The 13,675-nt window shown below is 38.5% G+C and overlaps 1 protein-coding gene across 1 annotated transcript; it reads right to left on the bottom strand.

Moving 5' to 3' along the window:
- Positions 1-3,698: 3,698 nt before the first annotated feature.
- LOC128643026 (ER membrane protein complex subunit 3) lies at positions 3,699-13,644 on the bottom strand. The gene is made up of 8 exons (XM_053695944.1): positions 13,415-13,644; positions 13,116-13,173; positions 11,211-11,304; positions 11,030-11,134; positions 10,311-10,392; positions 8,177-8,256; positions 6,908-6,990; positions 3,699-4,621 (listed from the first exon to the last, which is right to left on the bottom strand). The coding sequence occupies exons 1-8, from the start codon at positions 13,567-13,569 to the stop codon at positions 4,529-4,531; spliced, it is 750 nt and encodes a 249-aa protein (XP_053551919.1). The 5' UTR covers positions 13,570-13,644; the 3' UTR covers positions 3,699-4,528.
- Positions 13,645-13,675: the final 31 nt, after the last annotated feature.

Genomic DNA, 13,675 nt, shown 5'->3' with positions numbered 1-13,675 from the left:
ATGCAGGTACAGATATTGGTCAGTGACTCCATACCTCACTCTATCCTCTTATAGTAAAATCCAGGGTCACTGTGCCTTAGAATGCAGGTACAGATACTGGTCAGTGACTCCATACCTCACTCTAGTTACTTATAGACTTTTCCAGGGTCACTATGCCTTAGTATGCAGGTACAAATACTGGTCAGTGACACCATACATCACTCTATCTTCTTATAGACAGATCCAGGGTCACTGTGCCTTAGCATGCAGGTACAGATACTGGTCAGTGACACCATACCTCACTATTTGCTTATAGATATATCCAGGGTCACTGTGCCTTAGCATGCAGGTACAGATACTGGTCAGTGACACCATACCTCACTTTATCTTCTTATAGACAGATCCAGGGTCACTGTGCCTTAATGATCAGTATCTGTACATGCATACTGACACCATACCTCACTCTATCTTCTTATAGACAGATCCAGGGTCACTGTGCCTTAGCATGAAGGTACAGATACTGGTCAGTGACTCCATACCTCACTCTATCCTCTTATAGACAGATCAAGGGTCACTGTGCCTTAGCATGCAGGTACAGATACTGGTCAGTGACTCCATACCTCACTCTATCCTCTTATAGACAGATCAAGGGTCACTGTGCCTTAGCATGCAGGTACAGATACTGGTCAGTGACTCCATACCTCACTCTATCCTCTTATAGACAGATCAAGGGTCACTGTGCCTTAGCATGCAGGTACAGATATTGGTCAGTGACACCATACCTCACTATTTGCTTATAGATATATCCAGGGTCACTGTGCCTTAGCATGCAGGTACAGATATTGGTCAGTGATTCCATATCTCACTCTATCCTCTTATAGACAAATCCAGGGTCACTGTGCCTTAGCATGCAGGTACAGATACCGGTCAGTGACACCATACCTCACTATTTGCTTATAGATATATCCAGGGTCACTGTGCCTTAGCATGCAGGTACAGATACTGGTCAGTGACTCCATACCTCACTCTAGTTACTTATAGACTTTTCCAGGGTCACTGTGCCTTAGCATGCAGGTACAGATACTGGTCAGTGACTCCATACCTCACTCTAGTTACTTATAGACTTTTCCAGGGTCACTATGCCTTAGCATGCAGGTACAGATACCGGTCAGTGACTCCATACCTCACTCTATCCTCTTATAGACAGATCAAGGGTCACTGCGCCTTAGCATGCAGGTACAGATACTGGTTAGTGACACCATACCTCACTATTTGCTTATAGATATATCCAGGGTCACTGTGCCTTAGCATGCAGGTACAGATACTGGTCAGTGACACCATACCTCACTATTTGCTTATAGATATATCCAGGGTCACTGTGCCTTAGCATGCAGGTACAGATACTGGTCAGTGACTCCATACCTAACTCTATTTACTTAGACTTTTCCAGGGTCACTATGCCTTAGTATGCAGGTACAAATACTGGTCAGTGACACCATACCTCACTCTATCCTCTTATAGACAGATCCAGGGTCACTGTGCCTTAGTATGCAGGTACAAATACTGGTCAGTGACACCATACCTCACTCTGTCCTCTTATAGATATATCCAGGGTCACTGTGCCTTAGCATGCAGGTACAGATACTGGTCAGTGACACCATACCTCACTCTTTGCTTATAGATATATCCAGGGTCACTGTGCCTTAGCATGCAGGTACAGATACTGGTCAGTGACACCATACCTCACTATTTGCTTATAGACAGATCCAGGGTCACTGTGCCTTAGCATGCAGGTACAGATATTGGTCAGTGACACCATACCTCACTATTTGCTTATAGATATATCCAGGGTCACTGTGCCTTAGCATGCAGGTACAGATACTGGTCAGTGACACCATACCTCACTCTGTCCTCTTATAGACATATCCAGGGTCACTGTGCCTTATCATGCAGGTACAGATACTGGTCAGTGACACCATACCTCAATCTGTCCTCTTATAGACATATCCAGGGTCACTGTGCCTTAGCATGCAGGTACAGATACTGGTCAGTGACACCATACCTCACTATTTGCTTATAGATATATCCAGGGTCACTATGCCTTAGCATGCAGGTACAGATATTGGTCAGTGACTCCATACCTCACTCTATCCTCTTATAGTAAAATCCAGGGTCACTGTGCCTTAGAATGCAGGTACAGATATTGGTCAGTGACACCATACCTCACTCTATTTGCTTATAGACAGATCCAGGGTCACTGTGTGTTAGCATGCAGGTACAGATATTGGTCAGTGACTCCATACCTCACTCTATCCTCTTATAGTAAAATCCAGGGTCACTGTGCCTTAGAATGCAGGTACAGATACTGGTCAGTGACTCCATACCTCACTCTAGTTACTTATAGACTTTTCCAGGGTCACTATGCCTTAGTATGCAGGTACAAATACTGGTCAGTGACACCATACCTCACTCTATCTTCTTATAGACAGATCCAGGGTCACTGTGCCTTAGCATGCAGGTACAGATACTGGTCAGTGACACCATACCTCACTTTATCTTCTTATAGACAGATCCAGGGTCACTGTGCCTTAATGATCAGTATCTGTACATGCATACTGACACCATACCTCACTATCTTCTTATAGACAGATCCAGGGTCACTGTGCCTTAGCATGCAGGTACAGATACTGGTCAGTGACTCCATACATCACTCTATTTGCTTATAGATATATCCAGGGTCACTGTGCCTTAGCATGCAGGTACAGATACTGGTCAGTGACACCATACCTCACTATTTGCTTATAGATATATCCTGGGTCACTGTGCCTTAGCATGCAGGTACAGATACTGGTCAGTGACTCCATACCTCACTCTGTCCTCTTATAGACAGATCCAGGGTCACTGTGCATATAAGTTTCTTTCTTGGCATTGCATACAAAGCCTAAATCGTGACATTGGCAGGACTGCTCCAATAAAGGAGTAACCCTAACTGTGCCAACCAGTAACTGTATTTACTATTGTGCATAAAGTACAATGCCCTGGCACTCTTCAGTCTCCTCACCTGTGCATATACAGACAGCCCCTGTACCCTGCCCATGAAGTGCCCGGTTACACTCACCACCACTCCTGAGCAGATACACACACAGCGGTCTCGTACCCATGTGCATTCTCAGCCCATTGTCATATGTCCGTTACCCCATCTTCTTTCCCCCTTCCTGAGCCCAGCTGCCCACGTCACACAGCTTTACCAATGCATGTGCATGATATTCGCCTGACAGAGGTGTGCGCCTCCCCAGCACCGTTTTTCATGTGGTTAGTCGCCCCCTGGCAGCCATAACCATTTCTGGCAAGTTTCCCTTCTCTGTGCGATGGCTTAAAAAAAAAATCAAAGTACTTTACTGGGCTGTCTTTATTTTTTTTAATGCTGTAGGAGCCAGCTGAGGTTCAACATCTTGCTCACTGATTAGTTGTCCCACGCTGATATAATCATGACGCCTCACATGAACAACGTGCTTTTAATGCGCACCTCTGGAAGTTTTGGTTTTACATTAAAAAAAAAAAATGCGACCTTGTATGATTCCAAAATCGCATGCTCTAATATTGCAATTAATCGCACAGTCATTGTTGGCATGTTATATGCCGTAAAACTAAATTTTAACATGGTGACACCCATTACTTTATAAGAAAAGAAAAAACAGAAAGAGGAAAAGAACACAAGATAAATAATCAAAGTATATTTCGTTTTTCTTTTCTTAGTACACATAATTAAACATTTTATATGAAAATCTCAAAATGCTTAAAGGGCCATAATACCCAAATGTTTAAACACTTGAAAGTGATGCTGCATAGCTGTAAAAAGCTGACTAGAAAATATCTCCTAAACATCTCTATGTAAAAAAGAAAGATATTTTACCTCAAAAGTTCCTCAGTAGCCACATCCCATTGTAAAGGATTTCTAAGCAGCATGCTAGTATGTATGTCCTGGGACAGCTGAAGGGATGAGCCTCGTGCACTCATGTTATTTCCCTATTCAGTTTAGGGAAGTTTACAATGAAATTTCATGAGCGTTAAGTGAAATCTCATGATATATCAGTAAAAGAGTTCATGACCTCAGCGCTGCTGTTCATTTTTTTTACCTGCAGCTGAGTATAACTTTTTACACAGAACTTACTCTGGTGAGCTGAGGAAATTGTGAGGTAAAATACCTTCCTTTTTACATAGAGATGCTCAAGTGATATTTTCCTGTCAGCTTTTTACAGTTACACTGCATCAGTTTCAAGTGATTTAGCATATGAGTATTATGTCCCTTTAATATCTTTTTAACAGAGGGGTTCACTGGTATTCTTCCAATTTTCATGAGCACTTTTTTTTTTGTCCATAAAACAGACATCTTTAGTAGTGTTGTAATAAATCTGCTCCACAGAAGGAGCTACGGAATAATTCATACAATTGTATTGAATTTTTAGTAAATACTCTTGTGTAGTCTGTCATACAATATAAATCCAACAAATTCCCCCTCTTCTTTAATTCCGTGCATCAGCAGATAACACTAATCTAACTTCAGATCCTTGGAAATTAGATCTTCCTCCACGTTCTCAAGTGCCCAGTGATGTTCTGTAATCTCCATTGCTTCCCACTCAGCCTGAAAAGCAAAAAGGGTACCCGAGATTAGGAACCTGACAGCGTAGCTATGGCAATATAAAAGAGGCATTGAACCCAAATGTATTATATGTTAGCTAGAGGATACAAATATAAACATTCCAAATTACTTCTCTGCTCTGGATTTGCTTTATTCTCTTGGTATCCTTTATTGGAGCAACAACACACTCTTTACCAGCTAGCTCCCTGTAGAGCACTGTTACTTCTGAGCCTACCTAGGTATGCTTTTCAAACAAAAGGGGGGAAAAAAGTAGAAAGCAAATAGAAAAATGTATGCGCTGAATCATGAAAGTTTAATTTCTACTCTAGTCTTGCAATAAAATCCACATAACAGCCCAGTTTGAAAAAGTTCTGAATGCATTAACAAGTTTGATGCAATTATTTTTAAATGTCCACCCACATCTCCCCCCCCCTTAGCTTCCTTGGAAAAGCCAATCTAGACTTGCTACCAAAATAGGAAAAGTGTGCCATTGTCATTTTGTTAGTAATATGATCTTATTGCCGCTGCTGGGACCCATTAAGGACAGATGTAGAGTTAGGTTTGAGTCAGTAGTGTGCACTTCCAATTCTATGAACTGGAAACCCCACATCTTTTTAAGTCATTAAAGAAAAGGTGGCAAAATATGTAACGAAAGGTTATTGCAAAGTCAAAGTGGTTCATCTCGTTTTAAGTTATTAGTTTCCAGTTTAACAAACGCCAGGTCCCAGTGTATCACATAACATCTACGTTAATCCTGTTTACAGCCCTTTCAGTCTCAATTGTCAACTGTCAACTGAGACTTCACCTTATTTAGAATAACGTAATTAAATTGATGACTGCAGTTACTGTGTGATAACCAATATTATATTTAATTCTTTGTTAAAATGACTCCTTGACTATAAAAAGGACCCTGTAGGATCATAAGGGGAGATATCTTATCTCCAAGGATGGTGACAAAAATCAGATGAATGTTGTATTATACAACAGTATATAAAAGTAAAACCAATATTGAAGTTTCCTCGACTCTGATCACTGAATAAATCCTCTTTGGCAAGCTGAAAATCTAGAAAAGCTGAGTGAATTGTAAAGGAACAGCAAACACGTTTCCCCCCTTCACAATTAGGTGAGAATATGGATCCAATAAAATGTATAAACCTGCTAGAAGTAAAATTCAGTTTAAGGGGATATAAAAACCCATTTTTTTCCTTGCATGATTTAGATAGAAAGCTGCTTAAAATTGCATGCTCTAATTTACTTCATCAAAATGTCGGTTATCTTGATATCCTTTGTTGAAAAATAAGGAGGTAAGCACGTCGGCAGCAGTTCTGCAAGAATGTTAGTAATTTGCTCGAGAATCAGATGGCAGCACTATTTACGCCATGTAAAGCTTCAGCCATATGCACACTATCGACCTAGGATTTTTTTTATTTTTTTTTAAAAGAAAATGATAATAGTAAAAAGAAAAATCCAATTTACTACTCTGTCTGAATCACAAAACAAATAAATGCATCATGACTAAGGGCCTATTACAGGCCTGAAATGATGTACTATGGTCATAGACCCAACATTTAATAATAAAAAAAAAAAAAAAAAAAAAAAAAAAAAAGAGACACAGTCTACAACAGAATTGTTATGGTTTAAAAAAGATAGATAATCCCTTTATTTAAGATTCCCCAGTTTTGCATAACCAACATTGTTATATTATACTTTTTACCTCTGCTTATCTTATATCTAAGCCTCTGCCGACTGACCCCTTATTTCAGTTATTTTGACGACTAGCATTTTAGCCAATGAGTGCGGGCTCCTAGGTAACTCCACGTGCGTGAGCACAATGTTATCTATGACACACAAACTAACACCCTCTAATGGTAAAAAACTGTCAAAATGCATTCAGATAAGAGGCAGCCTTCAAGGTCTAAGAAATTAGCATATGATCTTACCTAGTTTTAGCTTTCAACTAAAAATAACAAGTTAAAGCAAAATTGGTGATAAAAGTAAACTGGAAACTTGCTTAAAATTACATGTCCTATCTGAATCATGAAAGTTTATTTTGGACTAGACTGTCCCTTTAAGAAATATAAAGGTCTTAGCATTTTGGAGGCTGGAAATGATATTGATATTACACAAGTACAGTGCCACAGCAAAAACGGTGGAACGCAATAGCGTGACATGAGGGTGTCTGTGCTTACACAAAACAAATAAGCTATTTTCCTGTGTTACCATTTTGCGTGATGTAGTAGATAGAGGATGGTGCTGCTGTGAAAAACAGCACACGATTAGGAATCTTACCTTGAAAGCTTTATTAGGGTCAGTAGGAGCTGCCATAGCTGCCCCAGTCATCTGATCCTGCATGATACGGCTCTGGTCAGCAGCTGCAACAAATATAAAATCAGTAATTACAAGGCACAGATAATACTCATTCTTAAAGGGAAATAAACCCTAGCATTTTTCTTTCATGATTCAGGTGGAGAATACAATTTAAAACACTATTCAATTTACGTATATTATCTAATTTGCTTCATTCTTTAGATATCCTTTATTGAAGAAATAGCAATGCACATGGGTGAGTCAATCACTCGAGGCATCTGTGAGCAGCCACTGAGCCTATCTTTATATGCTTTTCAGCAAAGGATATCAAGAGAATGAAGCAAATTAGAAAGTTTTTTTTAAAATAACATGCTCTTCCTAAATCATGAAAGAAAGAAAAATTGGGTTTCATGACCCTTTAAAGGGAAACAAAACCCCAAAATTCTGATTTAGATAGCGAACACAATTAAAAAAAAAAGTTTCAAAATGTACTTCTATTATAAAATTTGCTTTGTTCGCATGTTATTCTTTGTTGAAGAGATATCTAGACAGATAGCGTGCACAGATCTGTAGCACTACGTGACAGGAAATAGTTCTGCCAACTAGTGCTCATGCCAATGTATAACATTGTTACAAAACTGCTGCCATATATTACAGCAGACACGTGCACACTCCTAAACTTACCTTCCTGCTTTTTAATGAAGGATAACAAGAAAACAAACAATTTGTTAATAGAAAAACATAGGAAAGTTGTTTAAAATTGAATGTTATCATAATCATGCTAGAAATTCTGGGTTTTATGTCCCTTTAAAAAGGGACATAAAACAAGTTGGGATAGAGACAAAATATAATATGTACATTACCTGCAAATTTATACTGCAGTGCCTCGACATTAACCCTTTCTTTTTAGTTTCTGAATTGTAAAGCTCTAACTCCCCCGCAAAATTCCTTCTATGGCCGTATCTATATCTATTGTTTTTGTAGAATGCAAAAGTGCATCGGGATTATCTGCTGGAGCTGCCTAGAAGCTGTGAACTCAATTGAAATACAATGCCTGTGTCTAAACACTGATAAGGGGGGAGGAGTTGGCTTCTCCAGGCAGCTTAGCTATGAAATTCATTTTGCTTATTTTAAAGTACTTGCCAGCGATTTTTAAACAATTTTTTTTATGCAAACTATTTTTAATTATCCCTTTTAGGATATGCACAGATCTCAACCTGTTTTATGTCCCTTTAAGTGTTATTTACTCACCATTATCCTGTCCAAGTATCAGGGTATACATGCTGCGGAGACCAAACACATTAAGAAAGTACCAGGAGGCCGAGCTCACCCTGCAAGTAAAATTGTAAGAGAAACCAAACATCAGCACAAATATTTTGTCTATATCATTACATCAGAATTTATAGGTGAAAACACTTGGGTTGGGTTTTCAAATTCAAAGTTATTACAATCCATTGAAAAAACCAACTTCTCACAACATTTTCAAACAAAATTTTTTTTAACCTTTTATTACTTTCAAAATAGTACTTGGTGGGGACGTAGCCCCAATCCACAGAACAAAGAGTTTTCGTTCATTAGATATTAAAGCCATCTTTCAAATTTAAACATCAGATATTTGCTGCATAGAGGAGAAATAAAAAAAAAAGGCTTCCTCTCTCTATTGTTTGTAAAAGCCGATAACATCAGAGATCTGTGAAAGTGCACTGCTTCTATCACAAGATAATATGCAGAGCTTTACCAACTGGATTCTGTAAGGAGAGCTTAAAGGGACACTGAACCCAAATTTTCTCATTTGTGATTCAGATAGAGCATGAAATTTTAAGCAACTTTCTAATTTACTCCTATTATCAAATTTTATTTATTCTCTTGGTATCTTTATTTGAAAAGCAAGAATGTAAGTTTAGGTTCCGGCCCATTTTTGGTGAACAACCTGGGTTGTCCTTGCTGATTGGACAGCACCAATAAACAAGTGCTGTCCATTGTTCTGAACCAAAAATGTGCTGTCTCCTTAGCTTAGATGCATTTTTCAAATAAAGATAGCAAGAGAATGAAGAAAAATTGATAATGAGTAAATTATAATGTTGCATGCTCTATCTGAATCACAAAAGAAAAAAAAAAATGGGTTTAGTTTTCCATTAAAAGAAAGCTGTAGATAAGGAGGAAAACCAATAGCACAGCGAATAATAAACTGTTACTGTAGGTTAATGTCCCTTTAACTTACAGGAAACAGGCAAAATAAGGGCATTGCTATTTTAATTCTGCATTATTAAACATTTTAGGAGCAATGAAATCATGACTTTAACCCAAGATGTTAAGACAACTTGATACAGCGTGTGGTGGGTTATCTACGCATTTGACAGATTCTGCCTGTGCACATAATACACTAGCAGGTTCTCTTATTTTAGTATTCAGCACCAAGGAATTGACATTTAAAAAGTTCAGATTTTTAAAAAAAAACCAAAAAAAAAAAACCAACAACAACCAACCACCAGAAGATTACCGCCTCTGAATTATTTGCTAGTTATCTTCTTTCGGAAGGAAAGATGCTGGAGATAGAAGCCCCCAGCAGTATTCAACTTTTTTTCAGTCAGTTTTCTTCTCATTAAAGTGAGACATACTGAGATGCAAATCCAAATCTTAGTGTTACACTTCCACAAGAACAAGGCCGGCTCCGAAAACAGCCAAATGCCGATGGTTGCCTCCATTTCCTTCCAAATGCACATGCCTATTTACCAAGTAATTCTTCTAGTGTGCATGAGATCTCCTCTCCATGTATTTGACAAGAAATTTCTGCACCCATATTCTTTACTGGAATAGTCTCCCTCCATATATTCAGTGCAAATAGATCCCCCCATACATTCAGTGCTATAGATTTCTCCCCTACTTGTGTTCCGCTCCCTGAGAATCCCCACTCTATGCGTTTAGCTCCATGCAGTTCCTCCTAATTGTTTTCGATCATATTCTAGCTGTTAATTTAACAATACATACACACATTTATTTTTTTAATATTGGATTTTTTTTGTATTAGTACCAGTTACTAAATTTACAGTTGGAATATCTTTTATAGCAGTCTTTAGTTTATCAAGCAGTGTTGGGAGGATTTATGCACTTTTCAAAAATGCTATAGCCTTCACAACTAGCTGTTCAAAAACAGGCCAAGGTCAATATATAATTCCCTGGCTGTTTAAAATGCTATTACAGATTTTCCTGTCAAACTTTTTTTTTTTTTTTATAAATTAATTTGAATGTCTTAAGATAAAAAACAAAAAAAAAAAACAAATATCTTCTTTGTTCTACAGTTTTTTTCTTCACGTAGAAATTCTGGTGGCTTTGAATGGAAGCCCAACACGGCAACAATGGAATGATCCAAAACAAGGGTTCTTACCATGAAGCATCCAGTGATACCAGCTCAATTCCACGCTGTAACATGGGTTTGAAGCGAAGTGTCAAGGGAAAAGGTACCTTAGCTGAAAGAGAAGGGAGTCTCATGATAATATGCAGAAATCAATCTTCCTTCAAGTACTTAAAGGGACAGTATACTGTAAAATAGTTTTTTCCTTAATGTGTTTACAATTGCTTTTTTTTACCAACTGCAGAGTAAAAAATGTATGAAAATTAGCTTTTTAAGGCTTATTTGTGTATATTAAAGCTCTGATTTTGTGTTTTGAAGCCACAACCTAATAAAATGGGTTGAGCTTGTAGGTATAATCCAATCTCATTACTGTATCACATTGTGCACATATACCTGCTTCTTTATTTTATATCTGTCCTTAAAACAATCACCAGTACTTTGAGAGAACAATGGAAAATCAACATTGTATTACCTTATCTCTGCTATATCCCACTGGGAGTGAAATGTCTTCTGCTGGCTGTGTTTACAAAGCTTATCTATAGCTGGGACCTGCGGCCACAAACTTTCAGAATAGGTGGGGATACCACATGCTAAATCAACAATTTCAAATGCCAATATAAGGATAAAGGAGCTACTTGTAAACAATTTAATACACTCCAGCAGGTAAAGTGGATCATTGGGAACAAATTAAAGGGGAGAAAATTGAGTAAACTGTCCCTTTAAATTCACTACAGCATTTAGGTCCAACTTACTTGTAAGGAAGCCAGAGAAAGCCCAGTTAATCCAGCCTCCAATGAGAATCATAGGAAGGACATTGGTAAGATTACCCTTCATCATTTCAGTAACCATAGTGGGGTCTGTAAATTACAAGGATGTTATACCATGTGGTGAAATGGAAAAATGGGTAATATATGTTAGGGTGCAGTTAGTTACCAGTCATTGGATTCCGTTGTGCAACTTTCCTTTTTGTTTTCTTGAAGAATCCAGTTTCTTCTTCATTAAAATAAGACTTCCTCATCAGAAAAGCCTGGTGAAAACAATTGAATCAAGTTGGATTTCAGATGTATTCAATAGAAACAAAAAAAAAAAAAAATGTACTACTATTTTCTATAAATACTCATTTTTTACCACAAGTTACAAAGCCTATGACACTGATGGCGATCCCTGGTACTTCAGATGTTTCAGAACTATTTTTCCCATGATGCTCGATTAGACTTCAGAGTACCTAAGCATTATGGGAAATGTAGTTCTGAAACATCTGGAGTGCCAAGGTTCACCATCACTGGCCTATGACCTACTTCTCTTCAGCTCACATTATTTCCTCATGTTCTTGTCTTTCCAGAACTGCACCTATCAAGTGGAACCTAGAACAGCAATGCACTACTGGGAGTTAGCTAAACAAATCGGGTCAGCCAATGACGAGGCATATATGTGCAGCCTCCAATCAGCAGCTAGCTCTGAGGAAGCGTTCGTGAAACGCGCGTCAGGGGTCCGACAGGGGCAGCTCAGCCTCTCCTGTTTGTTTTTAATTTGCTTACTCTTGAGGAAAATTAGATTAATAAGTGGTTAAACTTATGTCCTCAAATCCTTTATTGTTACATATTAATATTAATGCAGCCCTCGGATTGTAAGGGCTTAGTTAATTTAAATTCATTACGGATTGAGGATATTTAATAGTGGACATACTTATTCCATGGCTATTATGCAAACCACAGAGTTAAAGTGGTTTTAATTTACAGCTTCTGCTACTGTATGAGTGTGAGTTCCTTAGTTGAATTAATAAACTTTAATGTATGAATGATTGGGAACGATTTTATTGTTTTGAACACAACTTTTTTGATATAAGTAGAGTTAAGTTTGATAATACTTAGTGGAATTATTCTCTCTTTAAACTTTGTTGTACTCTCAGTTACAACTAGTTTGTCTAGTTGTGTTCACCATCACTGGTCTATGACCTACTTCTCTTCAGTTCACATTATTTCCTCATGTTCTTGTCTTTCCAGAACTGCACCTATCAAGTGGAACCTAGAACAGCAATGCACTACTGGGAGTTAGCTATACAAATCAGGTTAGCCAATGACAAGAGGCATATATGTGCAGCCTCCAATCAGCAGCTAGCTCCCGGTAGTGCTTTGCTGCTACTGGACCTACCTAAGTTTATTCATCAACAAAGATAATCAGGGGAACAAAGCAAACTGTATAAAACAAATTGGTAGGTTGTTTAAGGGACATGAAAGCCAAATATTGCCTTCCATGATTCAAAGAGGATGTGAATTTAAACTTTCCAATTTATTTCAATTGTCTAATTTTTTTTGTTCTCTTGGTATGTTTTGTTAAAAAGGATGCCTAGTTAAACTCAAGAGCTACTGATTGGTGGATGAACCTATACTGTATGCCTCATGTTATTAGTTCACCCAATACATTCAGTTAGCTCCCAGCAGTGCACTGCTGCTCCTTTAACAAATGATTCCAAGAGAATTAAGCAACTTAAAAATAGAAGTAAATTTTAAGTTGTATCTGAATCATAAAATAGTTTTTGTGCGTTTCAGGATTCTGAAAGAGCATGTCATTTTAAAATGACATGAAAGTTTATTTTTTAAAGTCACTGTCCCATTAACCCTTGGAGAGATCAGGACCTTAGTCTGCTGTGAGCACTAACTGGGAACAGCATCTTTAGAATTAGAGTCTAGGTTTGGTATTTTGACTTTTTTCTCTGATAAGGTCTTTCCATAGATTGAGGATAATAACTGGGATCTTTATTCCTGTCTCTTTGATCACAGTTGTGGGATGGTGGTTTTCCCCTGTCTGGGGCTCATGTTCTGTTTTTCTCCCTCTCACCTGGCGGGGGATGTATTTTCCATTCTCCCTGAGTATTCGACTCCTGATCAGCACCTGACTGAGAGAAACAGAGATACACAGGTAAAGTGAGTGAGGAGCAATTTCTTAATCGCCCACAATAGCAGTGAAGTAACAGCCATTTAGAATAAATCAGGACTCTCACAAATGGAGGGATGCAGTTGAATGAAGGGGGGATAGGGTGCGGGGTTCAGGTCTTACAAGAGTATAGTGATCCGTAGTAAATAGCCTAAAGGGTGCATGGTCAGAGGTTTACATTATTATTGGGTCAGAGGTCACACCTGTCACTGAGCGGCTCCAGTTCAGTCTTCTTGTCTTCCTGCAGCAGCCGAGTCACATGGTGTCGCAGCAAACCGCTCAGGAAGGTGATGAACACTATAGGCAGAACGACCCATAACCGTATACTAGAGTCCAGCAGCAGCTCCGGGGTTGACATAGTGCCAAGACTCACTACTACTAAAGAAACAAGCACGCTTCCGGGTTTTATAGAGACATTTCCTGTTCCGGGGAACAAGATGGTGGACAGCGCACGTGTTGCAGGT

The sequence above is a fragment of the Bombina bombina genome, chromosome 12 (genome assembly GCF_027579735.1).
Source record: "Bombina bombina isolate aBomBom1 chromosome 12, aBomBom1.pri, whole genome shotgun sequence".
Classification (NCBI taxonomy): Eukaryota; Metazoa; Chordata; class Amphibia; order Anura; family Bombinatoridae; genus Bombina; species Bombina bombina.
Note: the sequence above shows the minus strand (reverse complement) of the source record. Positions and strands in the feature narration are given on the sequence as shown.